The 22,128-nt window shown below is 36.2% G+C and overlaps 2 protein-coding genes, 1 long non-coding RNA gene and 1 other non-coding gene across 7 annotated transcripts; 3 read left to right on the forward strand and 1 right to left on the reverse strand.

Annotated features, from left to right (window-relative positions):
- The first annotated feature begins 2,771 nt into the window (after window positions 1-2,771).
- On the forward strand, window positions 2,772-6,523 carry LOC110693182 (protein kri1-like). Of its 2 annotated transcripts, none has more exons than XM_021870311.1 (2): window positions 2,772-4,741; window positions 6,239-6,523. In XM_021870311.1, the coding sequence occupies exon 1, from the start codon at window positions 2,826-2,828 to the stop codon at window positions 4,716-4,718; it is 1,893 nt and encodes a 630-aa protein (XP_021726003.1). In that variant the 5' UTR covers window positions 2,772-2,825; the 3' UTR covers window positions 4,719-4,741; window positions 6,239-6,523. The 2 variants fall into 2 exon arrangements, with proteins under 2 accessions (XP_021726003.1, XP_021726004.1); XM_021870312.1 differs by having other exon boundaries at window positions 2,772-4,738.
- Window positions 6,524-7,652: 1,129 nt separating this feature from the next.
- On the reverse strand, window positions 7,653-7,724 carry TRNAD-GUC. The gene has a single exon. It is a non-coding gene; the product is annotated as a tRNA-Asp (tRNA).
- Window positions 7,725-7,795: 71 nt separating this feature from the next.
- Window positions 7,796-10,541, forward strand: LOC110693184. Of its 3 annotated transcripts, XR_002505564.1 has the most exons (4): window positions 7,796-7,879; window positions 8,438-8,619; window positions 8,709-8,770; window positions 8,957-10,541. It is a non-coding gene; the product is annotated as an uncharacterized LOC110693184 (long non-coding RNA). The 3 variants fall into 3 exon arrangements; XR_002505563.1 differs by having other exon boundaries at window positions 7,825-8,619; window positions 8,709-8,805; XR_002505562.1 differs by having other exon boundaries at window positions 7,825-8,619.
- A 4,896-nt stretch (window positions 10,542-15,437) lies between these two features.
- LOC110693185 (putative disease resistance protein RGA3) lies at window positions 15,438-19,256 on the forward strand. The gene has a single exon (XM_021870313.1). The coding sequence runs from the start codon at window positions 15,811-15,813 to the stop codon at window positions 18,715-18,717; it is 2,907 nt and encodes a 968-aa protein (XP_021726005.1). The 5' UTR covers window positions 15,438-15,810; the 3' UTR covers window positions 18,718-19,256.
- Window positions 19,257-22,128: the final 2,872 nt, after the last annotated feature.

A 22,128-nucleotide genomic window follows, 5' to 3' on the forward strand; every position in this document is an offset into this window, starting at 1 on the left:
CCAAGGTGGCAAGGTACAATTTCTTAAAAAAAAAAAAAAAAAAAAAGGAAAAACCGCCGTGACGGCGGTGGGGCGCCCTGGCTGGACGCCCAGCCAGCGGTGGTGGCGCCACCTGCAGACGCCGCCACCAGTTGGCTGGCGCCTGGGATGGACGCCATAGCCACGGCTGTGGCGTTTATACAAGGCGCCGCAGCCGTAACTATGGCGTCCAGCCCAAGCGTCAGCCCACTGGTGGCGGCGTCTGCAGCTGGCGCCACCACCGCTGGCTGGGCGTCCAGCCAGGGCGCCCCCCCCCCCTTTTTTTTTATATATTTGTTTTAAAATATTGTTTTTAATTTTTTTTTTTTTTTTTTTTGTGTAATATATTTTTGAATTGTTTTTATATTTTGTTGTTTATTTTTATAAATTTTTTCAATTTCGTTGTATTTTTTCTATGTTTATATTTTGTTTACAATTATTTGTATGTTTTTAGTTTATTTGATTTGGGAGTGGTAGCTGTTTTTCGTATAAATTTTTGTATGTTTATATATTTTAAAATTTTGTGTAGAATTCACTGGGTCGTCATGGTGCGGGGAAGAATATAGAGCTTCTTAGTAGAAGCTATTCAGTGGAGAGGTCGGGGCATAGACATGTCAGATCCCGTGGTATTTCGGCCTCAGCTCGTAGAGAACGGATCCACCGTCGGGATGAGGATGACGATGACGATGATGATGCTGAGGAGGGTGATCAGGAGGAGGAGCAGGAGGAGGGCGCAGATGAGGATGAGGATGTGGACGATGGCAGTGGACCGTATGATGATTACGGTCCATTCAGTCAGAGGGTTGATGACATGTACGAGACACATATGGTGGAGGTGCGTAAGGGTATTGATGACATGTACGAGACACGGGACTCATTCAGTATCGTGAGATCGTCGAGGCGTACATGCCCCAGCGTTGTCTTCGCCAGCTTGGATTTGTCCAAGTTGTCCCTCCTCCCCCAGCATGCCCGATGAAGGCGGTCCGACCTGCATCGTCGAGGGACTACGTCGTGCAATGGCCGGATATCATGACCGGGACGTGGGACCAGTTTCCGATGGTGGCCCGCTTATGGACTGCGGAGTTGCAGCGGCCGCCCTCTGGGGTTACTCCCATGTGTGACCATTACTACATGGAATGGTTCAACCGGTATTCGCACCCGAGGTTGATCGCAGATCTCGACCACAGCGATGATGATTATGTGCCACCGCCTACTGCCACGGAAGCGGTATGTCTTTTATTATATTTATCGTTGTCTTTTAATTAAGTTTTATATGTTGTTATTGTATTTCATCTTCTGTTTTTTGTTGTATGCAGTGGATGGGAAAGATAATGCAGGACGTACAGAAACTCTCTCTTGAGAAGGTCAGCATGAGTGCAACAGGGAGAGCTGTTGTTGATAGTCTGGAACAGACCCTTGCGCAGTGGGAGTCGTCGTCGAGGAGGGATTATTAATGGTTATTGTATTTTATTTATAGAGCATTATGTTGGACATTATGTTGTAAGATTGTAACATTTTAGATTGTTCTTTTAGCTTCCAACTTAAACATATTATCAGTGCTGTTTTTAAATTTTGATATAACCGTTCGTGGAATGCAGTAAGCAATACAATATAAAATATTAATGTTCTCATTAAAAGAGCAACGTACAAATAAGATTACAAATAAAGAATGTAAACATGAAAAACTAAAATGCAGCTAGGGTGTTCCATTCGTGGATCCGGTCATGATATACTATCATCTCATGGTTGTGATACCCCCATTTAGAGTAACCAATCACTTCCCAACCGTCACGACTCCGTAGTTGTCGAACCTTTACTCTGAACTCACACCCACAACCTTTCCGCTTTGTATCAAACCGAGTGGCTGTACGAAAATCTCTTTCTTCTCTTTTGCGATAACGATCACATCTCAAAATGCGATCCATTCTACCATCTCAAAATTGCAACCTGTTTTGCCCAATCAATCGCCTGTTGAGCTTCTTCAAATGGACCATCATGTCCAAATATCCCACTGTAATCATTTCCGTCTCCACCATATTCTTGCATCAATTATATATTACAATAAATACATTTAACGGATAATACATTTAATTTCTATATTTACACAGAATTAACACAAAAAAAGCATAATTATATATAATCAAACTTAATTTTTATAAAAACCCAATTCGAATTTTCAAATTTAATTTTAAAAAAACCTATTTCGAATTTTCAAATTTAATTTTAAAAAAACCCATTTCGAATTTTTTTAAAAAATCATTTTCGATTTTTTTTTTTTAAAAAAAATTAAATAAAAAACAACAACAAAATCAAAAAAGAAAAAAAAATAAATTAATTTATAAGGGTGGCGTCTGCCAGGGCTGCCACAGCCAATGGACTGGCGCCTGGCAGGGCCGTCTCACCCAGTGGAGTGGCGCCTGGCCAGGACGCCAGTCTGGTGGTCTGGGCGTCTGGGCTGGACGCCACTCTGGTGGTTCTGGCGTCTGGCTTGGACGTCCAGGCTACGGTTTGGGCGTCCATCCTAGGCGCCGGAGCCACTCCGACGGTAAACCGTGAATTTTAACGTTGACTTACCTCGTTTTCCGTCGACGACGACGTACCTCCGGCGTCCCCCGCATCTCCGGCCTGCCCTCCGGTCTCCCCCGGCGAGTCAGTACGGCTCCACATTTTTTACACCGAGATTATTTCAATTTTAGAAAATGGGCATAATGGTCAAACCATATCATATTTGTGGGCTTTATATGGTAAATTGCGGGCGATGTTTAGCGTTTCACTATCTGAAACCCTAAATCATCGAAAAATCGAAAATGAAGAAATTGTTCGACGATGTTGATGACGATGACATTGAGAAGATATCGAAGATCGAAGTCGACAAGGAATTCGCAAAGCGATATGAGCACAACAAGAAGAGAGAGGAATTGCAGAAATTGGAAGAGATGGAGAAGAAGGGACTCGTTCCTGACTCAGGTTCTGATTCTGAGTCAGACACTGATTCCGACTCGGAAGTTGTTGATGTTGTGAAAGCAGCGAAAGAGGAGAGGAAGTTACTGGAAGCATTGATGAAGGTTAGGAATAAAGATCCGATTTTGAAGCAGCAGGATTCGAAGTTGTTTGAGAGTAGTAGTGATGAAGAAGATGAAGGTGAAGGGAAAAGAGAGAGGAAGAAGAAGCCTAAGTATTTGAAGGATGTGATTGCTGAGCAATTGATTGAGCGAGGTCCCGAGTGCGAGGAGGAGGAGGAAGAGGAGAGAGAAGTGGGGAGGGTGAAGAGTTATAATGAGGAGCAGGAGGATTTGAGGAATGAGGTGTTGAGAGCGATGGCGGAGGCGGAAGGCGAAGGCGGGGGCGAAGGCGAGTTGTTGAGGGAGAAAGAGAGGGATGAGGAGGAAGGGGAGGATGATGAGGAGTTGAATAAGAAATTGGATGAGTATTTTGGGGAGGATGATACATTGGGTGAGAATGATGTGTTTTTGAAGAATTATTTGAAGGGGAAGTTGTGGATTGATAATGATAAGGGGAAGAGTAAGGTGAATATGGATGATTTAGCCGGGTTATCGGATGATGAGGAGGCAATTGAGAAGCAGGAGGAGTATGAGAAAGGTTTTAATTTTCGGTTTGAGGAGAATGCGAGTGATCGAGTGTTGGGGCATTCGCGGTTTGTGGATGGTTCGGTGAGGAAGGAGACGAATGCGAGGAAGAATCAGAGGGAGAGGAAGAAGGAGAGGCTGGCACAAGCTGAGATTGAGAGGCAAGAGGAGGTTAAGAGGTTGAAGAATTTGAAGAGGAAGGAGATTCAGGAGAAGCTTAGTAAGATTAAGGAGATTGCGGGTATTGATAAGGATATTCCTTTGGATGAGGATGATTTGGAGGAGGATTTCGATCCTGAGAAGTTCGACAAGAAGATGAAGGCTGCATTTGGGGATAGGTATTATGAGGAAGAGGATGTTGATCCTGAATTTGGGAATGAGAGTGAGAGTGATTTGGAGAAGCCGGATTTTAAGAAGGAAGATGAGTTGCTTGGATTGCCTGAGGATTGGGATGTGACTAAATCGAGTGATGGGTTTTTAGCTGAAAGGGAAAGGTTGAAGAGTATAGCCGAGGATGGAAGTGATGATGATGAATTGCAAGGAGGAGAAGATGATGATGATGATGAACAGGTAGATGAGGGTAAGAAGAAGAGGAAGAGGAAAAAGTCTGCTATTAAGGAAGCTCTTGATAAGAAGCTTGAAGAAGAACTTTATAAGCTTGATTATGAGGATAGTATTGGAGATTTGAAAACCCGGTTTAAGTACAGGGAAGTTAAACCCTCGAAATATGGATTGACTGCTGCTGATATATTGATGTTGGATGAGCAGGAGTTGAATCAATATGTTTCGTTGAAGAAGCTTGCGACTTATAGGGAGAAGGAGTGGAAGGTGCCTCAAATTCAGAAGAAGATGTTCTTCGAGAAAATTGTGAATGATAAGATGAACCAAAAGAAGAGAAAGAGAAGGGATAATGGTGATGTTCGTGAAACAAATAATGAGAAGGAATCTGTAGATGCTGGGAAAGCACAGAGTGAGGAGCCGAGTGTTGATGAGAGTCAGTTGTCTCGAGCAGCCAGGAGGAGGCGCCGGATGAAGGAGAAGAAGCTGCCAGAATCGAGGCTCGTTGCTTATGGAAAAGTGCCATCCAGTTCTAAGAACAAGTCAAAGAGTTGAACCTGTGACATGAGTCAGAGGAGGTAATTCCAGACTATAAATTTTAAATTCAAGTTTGCTAGCCTGCAAATTTTAAGCTTGTGACATTGTGATTTGAATTTGTGCTGTAGTTGTGTATTATTGACTTCTTATCTGTGCAACGGGTATTGCAGCTTGCATGAGAAAGTACACATATTCACAAAGTTTATATAGCTAGAGATATTTAGATAGCAAAGATGGAATTATTTTTCCATGAGATAGTTCTGTTGGCAATATTGTTTAGGTCTGTAGTTTGTTTGCAGATTAGTGTTGCAAATGCATTGTGAATACTTTTGTGAGGGAGTTTTGATATGAATCTTTAGCCTTTTTGCATTGAGGCGTATGAATATTTCGATTTGCCATTCTGTTGCCGAGGCTGGCTAATAGTCTTATAACAATTAGTGCATTTTCTGTCAAGATTTGGGTAGAATTTTGAATTAACATATGTTTAACATAGGATAAGTTGAATTTCAGCTGTCAGTTTACTGATGCATAGCCTTGCAATTTTGTGCTATCATAACTATATTAGGGCTTTCTTAAGATAGTGTAAGACAGAGAAACCCATCTAGGCCATCTATTTAAGTGTGGAAGGATAAACCGTTTTAAAAGCGGAAATGTAGTTGTCAGGACACTGAGAGGGGTTTGTTGGTCAGGCAATGGTTTCTGTCTCTTATCTTCCCTTAAATCACGGGCTACAACGTATTTTGAACCTCTCTACCGTTTCTCCTAAAATCTCATGCCCAACCCAATGGCTGAATTAAAAAAATGGAGAAGTATAATACAACCTTTTCAAAAAGAAGGGGGACTGTGTTCACGGCTGAGGAAAATCAGATAGCACAAGACTTAAACTTGTAGTATGTCTCTTCTTATGCCATAGATTCATCTCTTGAGCCATGTAAAACCTGCTTTATGGATAAAGTGAGAATGTTACCGCAGTTGCTGGGTTTTATGTATTAGACATTGCAGAGCATATGAACTCCTTGTCTGTCTGGAGTAAAATCTCATTGGTATGGTGATTTGAACTAATAATAAAATCAGGGCGGAGCTACTAGTTATTTTGTTCAAGGATGAACCGTCAAATGGGAAGTATAAAATCTCTTTATTACACCATATTGTCATATGATCTGGTTCTACGATCTATGCTTTTGTTTCTACTAGTGTTTAGACCTTTTTAGTCCAAAGTTGCTGGTATCTTTGTCTTCAAATTGTTTGGGTGATGATGGTTCTGCAAAGCTCCTTTTGTTCCTGCGTGTTGCTGTATGATTCTGCTGTCCATATTTACTGGTATATGACATATGTGCCTTGATGTTACTATTAATTTGGGTGGCACTAATTATGAAAACCTGGGAAATCATGATAGTTTTTTTATGCTTAAGAATTCATGTTACATGATCATGTTTTTCAATAGATCTTCAACACATCGTTTTTAAGCTCACAGTTTGGCTCGCCTGAATGCTTTGTTTTTGAGCAGTTTATTTAACCACTGTTTGAATACTTTGCAGCAATCTTTGAAACAAATTTTTGGGATACGGCAATCAAAGTAAGCAGATAACTGTGGATTTATGGAGATCCTCTCTTTGGCTATATCTGATAAACTGTAGTTCTTGGAGCTAATGTTTGACAGTGAAATTTTGTCCCACCCTTCAAAATACATAGGCCCTTTCTAACTTCGTTGTTCAAAGCTTGTACTTTGACTTGATCAAATTTTGTATTGAGTTATATTTGAGAATAACATTTTTTAAACTTATATAAAAATTATTATCTAGAGATGGTCATTTTAGTTTGTATATGCTGCTTAAATGAGTTGTTAAAGATGTGCAGAAATATTTTAGTTCCACATGTTTAAAAGCTATGATTAATCTTCCCTTAGCCAGCAAATATGGCAAGATGCCATTACACATTTACACAGTTAACTGCGTGATTTGGCACTTTATTTGACAAATGAGCAACCTGTATCAATGATTTGCTTGGAAAAAAATTCTCTGTAACCTGACATTTCTTGATGAGATTTAAATCTAGTGCTAATAAACGATTAAGCACAGAAAACAGATAACAATACAAGCCGGAGAAGTGTTAGGGTGGGTAATCTTGTTTATATTTGCTGGGTCTTTTAGCTCCGTGATAAACGCGGAGAACAATCAGATTTATAGCCATACTCATTATCTGTAGAGATTGTTATATACACCCAGGTGCACCGTGCACTCGGGTGTATATAATAATCTCTCCACTATCTGTCAGCTTTTAAAGTTTTAGGATTCTATGTTAGTAAACTTAATTTGACTCGATTAGGTTTGTAACTAAATATAGATCAATTTTGTGGGGGAGAATTTATAGCGGAACATGAAGAATTTCTAAAGGACTTGGGATTGTATCTCTCTCCAATGTATATTTTCCTAGATACACTGTACTATGTAGTGAGGTCACGTCACCCTAATCTCTTTGTCTCTTACTACATAAATATTCAACCAATTCCAAACGAACCATCAACCATTATGTAGTACGAGACTACCCAAAAAAAAAAGGAGCTCAAGTAGGATGAAAACGATTCTCACCTTAAACATGTACCATGGGACATGCGTTTTCTAATAATCATCAGCTAGTAATTCACAATAATTAGTTTCTATACTTCGAAAAATATACTACTATATGGTCCGTATAAATATAGTTCTTATGTTACTAATTCAAATAGTATTTATGTGACAATTAATTTTGAATAGAAGGAGTACAATGACGTGTATTTTGTAAATAAAATACTGTACACGTAAATGGTAATATGTACTGGTAATCTGGTATTATTTTGGCAACGTGGTAAGATGTTGATGGGACAAATAGTCAAACAGAAAAAATCTGGTTTTGTTTGGAGAATTGGAGGTGTTGTGTATGAGCTGCCTAGGGATGCAAAAAACAAAAAAAAATCGCCGTTGCCGGGGATCGAACCCGGGTCACCCGCGTGACAGGCGGGAATACTTACCACTATACTACAACGACACTTGTTGATCCTTGATTCCAAGAAAATTTATTTATTATTATTTTCAATCGTAGTTACTTGAATTTATTTTCTGTTGTTAGTTAAATTGATGATGGGAAGAATACAGATGATTTCACCAAGGATTTTCTTATTGCCAAAAATCACATCACCAAAGGTAAATCTGATGCTTTTACTTAAGGTAATAAAATTGATCCCTGTTCTGTATGATTAGATTTTTTAACTACTATGTACTTGAATTTCCTGCACATGAGCCGGTTCGAAATTGCTTCGTTGAAATCTAGGGTTTATCGTTATTGAATTGAATCAGTAATTCAGTATATTTAATTTTCTCTCTCTTAAATGTGTAGTAGATTATCCTATACACCCTATTGTACTCGAAAATTGGTTGAATTTGATCAATTAGTTTGTGAATTTCTCATTTTATGTAGACCTTGATTTCACAAAATCTGTCACAATTTCACGGTATTTTGAGCAATTGTTCTTGTTTAATCGAGTATTTGTATCTAGATATAATGTTAGACCAGTGAATTAATCATATATAGAATATAATGCATTCTTTAGATTTTCTGAAAAAAACTTAGGGAGTTAGGGTTACATACAGCATAAGCTTGATGACATTGGTTGATTGCTTTTCATGTGGTAAATTGGTGAATTACAGCATAGATAATGTTGCCATTGTTCTTGTAAAAAAAAAATGATGCCATTGTTGCAGGTGCAATCTGTGGTTGAAACAGGCTATAAATACTACCTCCGTTTCATATTATTTGCAACAATTTGACATGGAGTAGAGAGGAAAAATGTCTAATCGTTGCAAATACTATGAAACGGAGGTAGTATTTGTTGCTTGTGAGGTGGTTGTTCAAGATCATAATTCCTTCAATTTGTAAATCTTCAGTGAGTATTGGGGTATTCATTGTTCCAGCAATATTTTCAGTTCATCACTATCATTATTTTTATCTAACATAATTGTATTGTCCGAAAAGGTTGCAGAAGGGCTCACTATTGAAGGCATACTCAAGAATTGGACTAAGCTGAAGCCTTTGCTGTAACTTCTTTTTGTCCTTTTTCCTTAAATTCTTGGTTCGTTTATACATTATTTTTGTTATTTATTTATTACTCTGTAGTTATTTACAACTATGATTGTGATCTGCTGAAATGTATTCTAATGTAATGCTGGATTCCCAATTGTTTTATCAGTCTAATTTTGTGAAACAATTCTTGTGAAAATCAGATTTACCAACCTCTAGAAGAAGAAGTTAAGGTGGGGAAAGAATGTAATCAGGATCTGATGAAAGAGTACATTGCTGCAGCAAAACGGCTGGATAATGGAACAGTGGTTAGTGTTCTGTATATGTAATATTATCAAAGGGCCATATTCTCCACATTTCACTATGTCGTGTTTTGCTGAGCTTGAGTGATGGCATCTTTTTTCCCACTCAACAGTTTTATCCTTCTTAAATAATTTGAAGAAAATGCATGCATGAAATAAAATACATTGATTTTGTCTGCATATATTACTTCAACAAAAACAATGATGAGTATAACACTACAAAATTTGGTTGGAGGGAATTGTTGGTGTTTTTATGAAAATAAATTAAGGAGGCATTATCTTGTGAGTGCTTAACCCTAATTAACCAAGTTCTGAAATTACACCAGGTGTCTTTTAGCATTTAAATTGTGCCTGCACATTAGAATTTGATCTAAAATCAAGTTTGCCTCATATTTTGATTAAATTATGTCATGTTGTCATGTTCAAATACAAGGTAGGAAAGTATTCTTTGATTTATTCAGTTAACCAGAAGTACATATTCATAGCATCTAGGATATGAAAAGAGGAACATGTATAATTGAATTCAGGCTGGTGAGGACACCTATCTGGGATACTTTGCTTTGGAAAGGGGTCCTGACTCATGGTCTGGTAGAATGTGTTCATGGCATTGAGAGTAGTATGAAACCTAATCTTTGTCGAGTTAATGCCCGGGTTAAATGGGCCTGCAAATGAGCATCACTATTCTCTGATTTTGGCACACATCTTATTTTGGCTGGATTAGGTAGGGCTGGGGCAGCAGCCCTTGGTTGCATAGTATGACAACTATCAATCTTGGACCCAACAGGCTTAGGGCAGAAAAATCACAAGAGAACACCATAACCTGACTGCATCATAGAAGAAGTAAAGTGTACCATCTAGGTAGGGAAACTCAGCCATCTTTGTGCAATGCTGAAATGGAAGAGAGAGTTTGGGGAAATAAAGGAAAAGGGGGGATACTTTTTTGGAGTTTAATTGAGTAAGGAGATGAGAATACTTTTTATAAGATTTCTAAAATGCTCGAAATCATAAAAGACGAGTAAGAGAAAGGAAAAGCTAAAGGAAAGGACAAACAGAGTGAGCAAATAGGGGTGCGCACAACTCGATAATAGATTTGGACAAGTTTCTTTCAATAAATGTAATTACTCAGTCAACGTGGTTTTATGACAATTATGAGAAAGTCGGGCTAATTAATAGCACCTTTAGAATAAATTTTTTAACCTTATAGTAGTATCGTGCTAAACTTATAATTAAGTACTTTTTTAATGTTTGTGTAACCTACTTAGTAGAGAGAGAGAGAGTACAACCTATAATAAGATTGAGATAAATAGGTTTTCTTATAAAATGTGTAACCAAATGAAGGATGTATATATGCAAGTAAGACTTAACTATAAAATTTGCAAATTTGTAAGGAAAAAAAAAAAGAAAGAGAGAAAATGAAATATATACCACTCAAAAAGAGATTACTAAAAGACATTACACGACCACACGGATAGACAATTAGGATAAAGAGAAGATTTTTACAAATTCGAGAGAGAGAGAGAGAGGGGTGGGGGAGTAAATACAACCTATAATTTTAAAGTCATTTAAAGGAAGAAATAAGGATAGGAAGGAAAGAAAGAGAGTTGGAGATAATGATTTAAAGAGCAAGTATGACCTATAATTTTCAAAGCCAAAAAAAAAAAGAGGGATATTTAGGGGATAGAGGAATGAAAATGTAGGACTCTCTCCCCTTCTCACTTGCTTCCTACCGCCTTTTTTTAATTTGATCCCTTTCTTAACTCCCACTCTACAGTTCGAAACTAATCATTATGTATTAGACGAGTGAGTAGTCGTTAGTACTTTTAGATATTGTTCTCTTCATTTGAAATAAAGAGATCTGATTTGATTTTAATAAGGTATGATGTGATTCTTTATTATTTGGTCTGGTGTGATCTGATTTATTGATTTGATTAAACTTTGACCTCATTTAATACTAATCTAAAAAGAAAAACATTATCAAATTGGATCTTGTTAGATTTGACTCATCATGTACTTTTCAAATACATAATTTTCATAATTTTCTTAAATACGCAATTTACAATATTTAGTAATAAGTAAATAATAATTAAAAAGTTTTGATCTGATCTGAATGTTTCTGGTCTAATCTGATCTGAATTTATTAAGATTAAGTAATAAGTATGTGAAATAAGTTAAATAGAACAATTCCTTAAAGATAACTAAATAATCAGAAAATACTTGTTGATCTTCTTGATCAACAAAATCTGTCAATCAAGAGGGTGTAAATGAGATTTCCATCATTTAATTAGGGACGGTATGGTAAATTTGCCATTGACAATTGGCATTCTTGCCATATCATTACTCCAGCTCACAGTTACACAATTCACGCCGTTAATGTCAACAACATTTTCCATCCAATTCAACTTTCTCTCTCCTCACTCTTCTTAATCTCTCAGCAATGGAGGCAACTTCCAAGAGAAGAGCTCACTTAATTGGCGATCGATGTCAAACGTGAAAGCACTCCACCACCACCACAACCACAACCATCATCACAACCACCGTCATATATATTTCATCTCCTCTCTTCGCCGTCAACGACCGCACTTCTACCATTAACGACCCATCTTCGAAAATCAAGCTCAATGGAGGGAGCTTGAATGGAGGACATGGTCACCCCTTCCCTTAGGGGTTGACTATGCCATTAATTTCACCCTTTATTAATAGGGTTTTCATTTAAGATTGGGGAAGGTGGGTTAGAGATCGGGGAAGCTTCAATGGTGGTGTCGTGAAAGCTTCAATGGTGGTGTCAGGAAAGCTTCAATGGTGGTGTCGAGAAAGCTTCAATGATGGTGTCAGGAAAGCTTCAATGGTGGTGTCGAGAAAGCTTCAATGATGGTGTCGGGAAAGCTTCAATGGTGGTGGAGATCGGGAAAGCTTCAACGGTGACGGTCGGCTACAACACTAAGGGACTCGGGACAGACTCTAACGTCCGTTAAATCAATTACAATCCTACTCCGACTAGCTGCCATCATTCATAGCCCCCCTTATGGGGACGGTTGCTGTTCACTTTATTTACAAAAGAGCCATTTTGATTAACAAGTTAAATTGATCAACAAGATCAATGGGGGCTGCCTCCTATATAACCAACCAACTAGATTAAAATTCAACAAACTTGACAACCTATTAATGTTACTTAGAAAACAATCTTGAAGATAATTATCAAGTGGATATAACTTAGGAAAAATTGTCAAGAACGACCTTTCACCGGATTTTCAAAATAAAATGACCTTTTAATTATTTCAGAATAAACGACCTTTGACATATATCTTCTATAAGGAGAATAAAAAACCGTTAACCTGTTTCATAGGTTAAACTGAAACATGTGACATTATGATTGGTTATGATATTTTCTTTTAAAAATAAATGATTTTAATTTTTATAAAAAAACTTAATTAAAAAAATCCCCTCCACCTCTCCCTTATCCCGTTCAGCCCGTCCCCCTTCACTGATCATCCCCCTCCCCATTCAGCCCCCATTCGACAACTTACCAGTCCCCTTCCCGCCAGAACTCTCCCTCTCCCTCTTCTCGCCGTTTCACCACCACGTCTGGTACTATTTGAGTGGGTATAAGCGACAGTGACGGTGGTTCGGTGAGGAAAATGGTGGTCGGACGTTGACAGTAAAAGTAGCGGTGGTGTGGCCTTGTTGGTTGTAGTGGCTGTGACAGTAAAAACCAGAACCAGCATCATTCTTTTAATTTCGCGTTTAAAAGAATAAACGAAACCGCAATTGCCAGGTGGCGCAGGCGCGCCCCAAGGAGGAGCGGGCGCTCCTCACGAAAGCTGCGAAATTTCTAAAGGAAGGCAGTCAGGGGCGCGGTTTAGGCGCGACCAGCAGCGCGGGCGCGCCATCTCACCCTTCCAATTTTGCCAAATTCCAGAGAGGTGCGCGGTTTAGGCGCGCTCTCTGCGCGGCCACACCTAACTTGCGCGGGCGGTCCTTCATGGTTGCGATCGCGCAAACCATCAACACTCTAAATACTTAACAATACTGCTCATATATACTACTACATTTTTGACCTATTGCAACCCTCAAATCCGTTGCATTAGGCGTCAAAATCCGTGCATTAGGCCTAATGCAATGACCATGTACCGTGGCATCTGATGGCGTTGCAGTAGGTCTAATGCAACGGCATATGACACCTAATGCCACGACATCAATGATCCGCTGCATTAGATCAACACCTGATGCAACGGCAACTTTATTGCCGTGGCATTAGCTATAATACCTAATGCCACAGTTTCCTATACCTAATGCCACGATTCCCTATACCCTAATGCCAATAATAATAATAATAATACAATTATAATCAAATTTTTTTAAAAAAAAATCAGAATTTATTAATATAAATTAAAAGTTTGTACATTGTTATCTATAAGAAAAATTACAAAATTAAATTATCACTAGTTAAACTAAGAAAAAAACAATTAAAAAGTTAAAACTAAATCATTTTGTCCCCCAAACCATATTTTCAGCAATTGTTTGGATCGCATTATCATTTCTTTCTCCCGCTTTCCCAATTTCTCAAGTAAAGCAATTCGGGAAGCACCTTCTTCAGCTTCAGTTCTACCTATTTTACTAGTACTTGATGATGCTGGATGCTGCTGGAGCTCTTTGCAACTTAGTGTTCAAAGTTTCCTGAATCGAGTCCAACTCCTGTCATAGCAATCGTTGATGTGCTCAAGCAATTGTTTACACCTACATCATCCTAAATATAGGTCAATTCGTTCTTATCGTCGAAAACTAATTAGCTCATGAATAATAATTGCAAGCTATACCAGTAAAAAAAACAAAGTCAAAAATCAGTGTAGTCTTCCCTACAACCTGCATATATCAAATAAAACCCAATAACCTACGCAATCCAATTTCAAGAATTCAGTATCAAAAAAGAAGATAAACATCAATCATTCCTCTTTTCTCATATATAATTCAAGCAGAAAAAAGAAGTAAAAAATACCCGGAGGATGTGATGGCTACAACAAACAATAAAGTCCAGATCAAAAACCTTTCACGTGCCTCAGACCCTAAAATTACATGTGCAAATGTAAGAACAAGCAACTTTAAGCATTTTCACTATTCTCTAAGAACTACACTTGCAGTCTGTGCATGAGATATGATATATAATTGACTATTGTATTAGTTAATCGATTTATATACTCTATCACGTCCCTTATATGGGAACCTTTTAGGCTTGAAGTGTAGATGTGGCATGAGGTCTCTCATACTTAGGGCGAAAACATTTTACTTGGAAGGTGGGGGTGGGTGTAGGAATGGCAACGGATTGGATTCGGGTTGGATGCGGCTAAATCCGAATACGATCTGTTTAGTAAATGGACCCTGGACTCGGATCCAAATCCAAATTCGAAAAATCCGGGAATGAGTCCGATCCGACTTGTAATTTTTTGTTCCGAATCTGGTCCATTTATTCGGACCTCCAAATGATCCAATTTTTTTTTTTTTTTGTTTGATAATGTATGATATACCTATAATTGCTTGTATTGTCCCTAATAAACTTTATCTTTTATATCATATTGGAGTGTAAAAATTAGAAAAAACATAGGGTATAAAGTCTAAACATAACATATTTAAATTATTAATTAAGTTACTTAACAAAAATTTGCTACAAACAAGCAAGCAATTGTCCCAATGCAAGTTATAAAGCATATCATCATACTCGGACTCAATTAAAAGGTAGGGTTTCTCAAAAAAATATAAATTATTACAGAGTAATTCCTTGGGTCATTACATAGGTTAATCATTACGGAGTAGTATACATTTAATTTATGACTCAATTTTCTCGTAATTCAATTAGTTATTCACATTGTCATTTATTATATACATAAATATAAAATATAAGGTATGACATGACATTTGTTTAATATTATTTGCAATGATCAAACGTTTTTCAGTCACAATTTATGTCAAATCGTTGCAAATAATACATAACATAGATAGTATAAATAATGCTTTTTTTTTTTTGGTTCATATAAGCCACTAGGATGGGATGAGAATTGATTCCAAAATTAGCTGCAGCCGAGAGAAAAGCTCTTACCAACTAAGCTATCCCTCACTCTCAATATAAATAATGCTTATGGTTTGTGTGAACTTTGATCCCTTTAATCACGGTCAACAAAGTGGTCAAAGTAATCTAGAAATTTGAAAAATTACTTCATAATCACGATAACAAAAATTATTTGTTTGGATTATTCAAAAAAAACAAAAATAAAACTTAAATCGAAGCACAATAGGTTACAGCGCCCCATGTGATCCACACTACCCCACGTGGCAGACCATCTCTCCGTGACACACTCCTTTACACAACTGCCTCATCTCAAACAATCCCATAAACTCAAACCATACACCCCACCACACAATATCCCTCCACTTGACTCGTTTTCTTGACTTTACAGTGTGACTGTGGGACTTCCTTTCCCAAACAACACTACATTAATTTCTATCTCCTCCATTAAACCAAAAATTGTTTTTTTCCTTGGTGCATTCCACAATACAAATTAAAACACCTAAATACGCTTATTTTCTTCCCTTTTTTGTTCCTTCAACCCCTATAAAAAAAAAAAAAAAAAGAGAGAGAGAGATGGATGTTGCAATAGTTCTCAAATCAATAGACACTTGTGTAAAATTGGCAGAATCTCGCATCGTGAAAAAAGGAGGTATGCCTTTTCTTTTCTCCCTTCAACCAACTGGATTTTGCTTTTACTATGTCCAGTGAGGTCAGAAAACTTGTGAAGACGTTAAATGAGATTGCTAGCGATCGTCGTGACTTTGCCTCTCCATCGCAGGGCTCTTTAGGTAATAAAACAACAATGCCTAAGGGAAGGGAGGATAGTCGCTCTATTTTACTTGAAACGAAGGTTATTGGAAGAGATAAGGACAAGAAAGCAGTGTCTGACTTGTTACTTGTCTCTAGTGTTAGTGAGGATTTTTGTTTTGTTTCGATTGTTGGGATTGGGGGATTAGGGAAAACCACTCTTGCTCAATACATTTACAATGATACGGAGTTCAGCAGCAAGTTTTCTTTGACATTGTGGGTTTGTGTTTCTGATTATTTTGATTTTGAAATGATTTTGCGGAAATTGTTGCAGTCAGTGAAGCCTGAGAACTATGACCACCTTAAGATGCGACAACTATGTTGTCTAGTTCAAGAGCACATTTTGGTAAAAAAGTTCTTGCTTGTTTTAGATGATGTGTGGAATGAGAATTGTAAGGAATTGTTGGAACTGAAGAACTTGTTGATGAAAGGGGGAAAGGGAAGTAGAATAATAGTCACTACGCGCTCTATGATAGTTGCTAGAAATATAGGAGACGTAACGTATGAACTTGAGAGTCTATCTGATAGCTGTTCATGGGAATTGTTTGACAAATGGGCATTTACTACTGAGGACAGAAAGAACAGGCAGCTGGTTGAAATTGGGAGAGAAATTCTAACAAAGTGTGCGAAAGTTCCCCTTGTTATAACGACTATTGGAAGTCTTCTTTACGGTGAAGGTGAAGAGAAATGGAATTTTTTTAGAGACACAGACCTAGAAAAAATCACGCAGGGTGACAATAAGGAAAGCATATTGAAAGTGCTGAAGTATAGCTATGACAAACTTACAGCACCGTTAAAGCGCTGTTTTAGTTATTGTGCTATATTTCCTAAGGATTATAGAATAGACAAGAATACTTTGATTAGTATGTGGATGGCGCACGGTTTCATAGAGCCAGAAGCTGGTTGTGTTGAAGATGCTGGAAAGGAGTATTTTATGACTTTGTTGCTAAGGTGTTTCTTTTATGATATTGAAATAGATAAATTGGGTGAGATTACTTCATGCAAGATCCACGATCTAATGCATGATGTAGCTCAAGGAGTAGCCGAAGAAGACATAGTAGTGGTAAATTCTAATAATGTAGCTCATGTAGACCAGTTGAAGATAAACGCTAGGCACTTGTCTTTAGGCAATATTGACGTCCAAAGCTTTACAGCCTCTTTGGGTCAGATGAGACACCTGCATACAATATTTTTATCAGGGAAGATGAAAGGTACTTTTAACCTTTCATTGGACACTGAAACAGTATTACTATCCAAGGCAAGATACTTACGGGCTTTGAGCTTATGTCACATGAGTATTACAGCCTTGCCTGACACAATAGATAAACTGTATCATTTGCGACATCTTGACCTGTCAAATGATGAATTGTTAGTGTGTCTCCCTGAAGCTATTTGCTCGCTACTGAACTTGCAGACATTACAGCTAAAGAATTGTACGATGTTAACAGAGTTACCAAAGAACTTGAGTAAACTCGTACATCTTAGGGAATTGGATATATTGGGTTGCAACAAGTTGACTCATATGCCTACGGGGTTGAATAATTTAACTTGCCTATATAGGCTATCAATGTTTGTTGCAAAATTCAATCCCTCAGAGTCAACTTTTGAAGGCAAGCTACAAGACTTGGAAGCTCTTACAAACGTCAGGGGAAGTCTTAGAATTCATGTTCATGGAAATTATTGTGATGTCGCCCCAGGCTCCAAATATGTCAAGGGTATGAAATATCTCAAAGAACTTTCTGTATTCCGGGGTACAAAGTTATTGCTTGAAGGTCTTCAACCCCATCCTGATATTAAGAGCTTCCTTTTGTTTAGCTATCAAGGCAGAACATTTCCTAACTGGGAATCATCATCGGACTTGGAGAAATCCCTTCCGAACCTTACCATGCTCTCCCTTCGTTCATGTTATTATTTGCAGCATATCCCTTGGTTGGGTCGATTGCGTTATCTGAAAGTCCTTAAACTTGAGCATTTACATAGATTGAAGTACATAGAAGAGGGTACGGATGATCAATCCGAATTCTTTCCAGTCCTTGAGGCACTTCATTTAAATACTTTAAAAGATCTGAAAACATGGCATAGAGAAGACTCCACACCACAAATGTTGCACCCAGTATCACATCGTTTTAATCACCTTTCCTCGATGTGCATATTCGGTAGCCTTATAACCTCCATTCCTCTGAGTGCTAAGTTGAAAATACTGATTTTGAGTTCTGATTTCCGTCAACAAGAGGATCCGGCATCTTATCCATTTAGTATGCAGGGTGACCAATGGAAACCTGATAGCCTACTTATAAGACTAGACACGACCTGGAGACTAACTAGTTTGTCAATGGTAATAGTTGGGGATTCGTGGTGGAGCCGTCTTTCCTTCCTTGATAGGTTAGAAATTCGAGGTTGGATCCATCTAGAGAGTCTAACTGGAGTGGGGTTCCAGCATCTTACTTCTCTCCGGGATCTTAGACTCAGGGATTTACCCCAATTCAAACACGTGGAGGATGATATGCCTTGGGAATCCCTGACCAATCTCTGTAGCCTGCATTTGCACAATCTGCCTGAACTGGAGAACCTCCCACAGGGAATCCAGCATTTAACATCTCTTCAATCCCTTCATATCATTGAATGCCACAAATTAACAGTGTTACCACAAGCCATCCTTGACCTCACCTCCTTAACCACACTTACTATAAAGAATTGTCAAGGCTTGAAGGAGAGGTACCAACCGTCGAACAAAGAAGATTGGTCCAAGATACAACGCATCGGTCATTTTTCAAAGATAGATATTGGTTTATCGTAATTGTTGGGTTTTTATTTTTTTGTTGTTTTTGTTTGGGTTTAGTTGTACAATTGTAATAGAGGTTGGAAGAAAGATTTCTAAGTGCATTTTATGTTTATTGGGTTCTTAAAACCTAGATTGTTTTTAATAGATGGTGTTTTTTTTTTTTTTTATTATTATTAAAAATAGCATTAATGAATTAAATACAATGTAATTTGCAATTCCATATTTTGCGAAGGTCATATAGTTTGTATTTTTTATTATAATTTAATAAAAAAAACTATCAGTTCAAGATTTGGCTTGGTGTTCTATATTTGGTAAATTGTAATTAGTTGATGCTATTTGCTGAAACGGTTTATTTGATCAAAAATGACATGCATATTTGTTGAACAGATTTTTTTTTTTTAGCTAGGGTTATCTTTTTTATTTGTTCCTTAAAAACGGACAATAATAATAATAATAATAACAATAATAACTTTGAAGTTATGGCTTTCAATATTTTTCAATTTGTAATTTGAAAAGACATTTCCAATATTATCATTTAAATTTCTACTTTACGATAAAGTTAATCATACTCTAAAAAAATTTTTATATTTAAATACTTGTATACAAAATTGATCCTACTTTCATTGTTCTTCTCAATTGTCGTATATGATTTTACAAATTTCAAAAACTTTCTTAAAACTATTCTTTTATTTAGTCTTTTTTCATTTAAACTCTTAAATTCATCTCTACCTCAAATATTATTCACTTACAATGGCCTTTTAAAGTGCTTTTAAATTACAAATGAGGTAAAAAATACCCTTATTTGTTACCCCAAGTTTTTGAGAGGTTACAATGAGGGGTAACCATCACCCTTAGGTAATGGTAATTGTTAATTGTTATCATGTCTTCAAACCAAATACACGATAACGGTATCTATTTAATCAAATTCGTTTTCAATCGAAAAAATACACTAACCATATGCCCCCTTAGTGTTATCAAGCTCATTTGGCAAGGATTTTATCTTGAATTTAAATGCTTAAGGTTGAAATCTTAATAATGGCTCTTCACTTGCCTGATTAAATCTATACTTGATTAAACTGGACTTATCTAAGTTTATTAGATGTGATTGAAATTTATTAAAGTTGGTGAAATTTTTTTAGACATTATTGAACTAATTGAAACTTATTAGACCTAATTGAAATTTATTAGACCTTACTATTGAAATTTATTGAAACTTAGAGAACATTAAAATTCCTTTAATTGTAAACCGCAAGAATGATGTTGAACATTTAGTGTCAATTTAATTGAATACTCCGTATTTTGTAAGCTTACCTTCTTAAATAACCTTTAAATGATACGATTGCTAGAATAACATATTGCGATTATGAAAAAACTACGAGTTAAAAAATATAGAATAGGACAAGTGGACAACCACAAATTATTCATGCATGTGCAAAACCAAAACAACACGAATTATTACTAATGGAAGGATTCTGATTTACTAAAACAAAGCTTTACATAAAAAAAATACTTTAGTAGTATATTATTTCTATAGATGGACTCAAAAATTGAGTAACACGTATCAAACATGGGTTCGTTACGTGGGTTCAACATTGATCGTGAATCCTTTACTAAATGCCATTACCGTTGGGAGAAAGACACGTTGATCAATTGTATTACTCCAACATTTTTATTAACATGACTCATCTTCATTTCCATGTGCACCAAATTATAGAGAACATAATAAATTCCCAAATCCATATGTACATAAACAAAGTGTAACATATATTTTCATCAATCAACATTTTATAAATTAACCAAACATACAATACTAGCCCCCCTTAAAAATATATAAAAAAATTAAAAAATAATTTTTAATTAAAATTACTAATTAAAAATAAATCAAAAAAGAAATAATTTCAACCATCCATTTTAAAAAATTATGGTAGTTAAAAGTCATAAGATTACATTAGAATTTTCATATTAAGTATAGCAAAGATTAGAAGTTGAAGCATTCTGATGAATCCCTTAAAAATGTTATGTACTTAAATTGTTGGGGTCCTAATTAATCGATTAGCCAATACGCTACCTTGTGTACAAGTTTTTTATAGAATATTAGGATGTGTTTGATGCTTCACAAAGTTAAATGTCCGATCGTAAATGGAGCTTGCATTTGCTTTTTTTTTTTTTTTTTTTTTTTTTTTGGTACGTCACTTCTATTCTAATTGCAATGAAGAAATTCTTTCTCTATAAAGTATTTCCCTAGAAATCCTTACATAGTTATCTACAAATTTATTTGTTTATGGTAAAATAAGCGGTTTTACATTGATCATCAATTAATCAAATATTGGAACTAACTAATTCACAAGCTAGTAAAGTAGTTCTACGTACTTTTGTCAAAATAATAATAATAATAATAATAATAATAATAAAAAAAAAAAAAAGTAAAGTAGTTCTACACAATGGTGGAATAACTAAGAATCATCATTAATAGATAGTACGTAAGTACGTATCATACCTAAATTAACTTCAAATCCATATTATTCCTAAAATTAGATTATTCAATATTAACTCAAGTGCCTAAAATTAAAAATGAAATGATAAACATTAAAATATTTCAATTATATTTAGATCAACTACTTCATGTATAAAAGGCTATAACTTAATTATCCGCATATGACATGATCTAAATTCTAAACTGATATAATCCAAACCAATCCACATATGACATGATTTAAACTGACATAATCCAAACCGATCAAGCATTATGTTAATCCGAACAGGTGGACCTTAAAAGATTGACCAGCATCCCTCGTCACAGGGGTATTGGTGTTGCTCCTCGTGATATAGAGATGGGGGATGCACGTCCAAACACGCTTTAATTGCGTTGGATTTCTATTTCAATAATGTTGCCAATCACACGCTCTTTTTTAACCAAAGCCCACGTGATATTCCTCTCACCTTATATCTAAAATTATAATTTTTTTTTAATCCAAAATCATCTTTTTTGATGTTTAAGTTTTTACCCATTATTAATTATTACAACTTATCCATTCAACAAATTACAAAAATAAATACACTACAAGCCTACAATGGAAAACACTAGTTTTTTTTTTTTTTTTTTAAATTTTTTTTTTTTTATTTTGGTGAGTAAAACTTATGTGTTATCTACAATAATAATAATTAAGTAAATATGATAAAATGAGTATATGACTTTGTCCAATCTATAGTTTAACTTAATACTCCATAACTAGTCATTTATATAGCCTATTATCATCCAAACCAAAATTAAACTTATCGTTATAAAACTAAAATTTACAATAAATATTTCAAATTGATGTTATTATATTGTTATTAACTTATTACGTTTTTTCAATACTCCTTTCGTTTTTAAAATGTCTTAGTATGACTAACACTACTTTAATCAATGTTGATGTTTTATACATA

Source organism: Chenopodium quinoa, unplaced genomic scaffold, assembly GCF_001683475.1.
Source record: "Chenopodium quinoa cultivar QQ74 unplaced genomic scaffold, ASM168347v1, whole genome shotgun sequence".
Classification (NCBI taxonomy): Eukaryota; Viridiplantae; Streptophyta; class Magnoliopsida; order Caryophyllales; family Amaranthaceae; genus Chenopodium; species Chenopodium quinoa.

What these genes read in the sequence shown, in the direction of transcription:
- LOC110693182 (XM_021870311.1), top strand. Translation starts at nt 2,826, where the DNA reads ATGAAGAAATTGTTCGACGATGTTGATGACGATGACATTGAGAAGATA.
- LOC110693185 (XM_021870313.1), top strand. Translation starts at nt 15,811, where the DNA reads ATGTCCAGTGAGGTCAGAAAACTTGTGAAGACGTTAAATGAGATTGCT.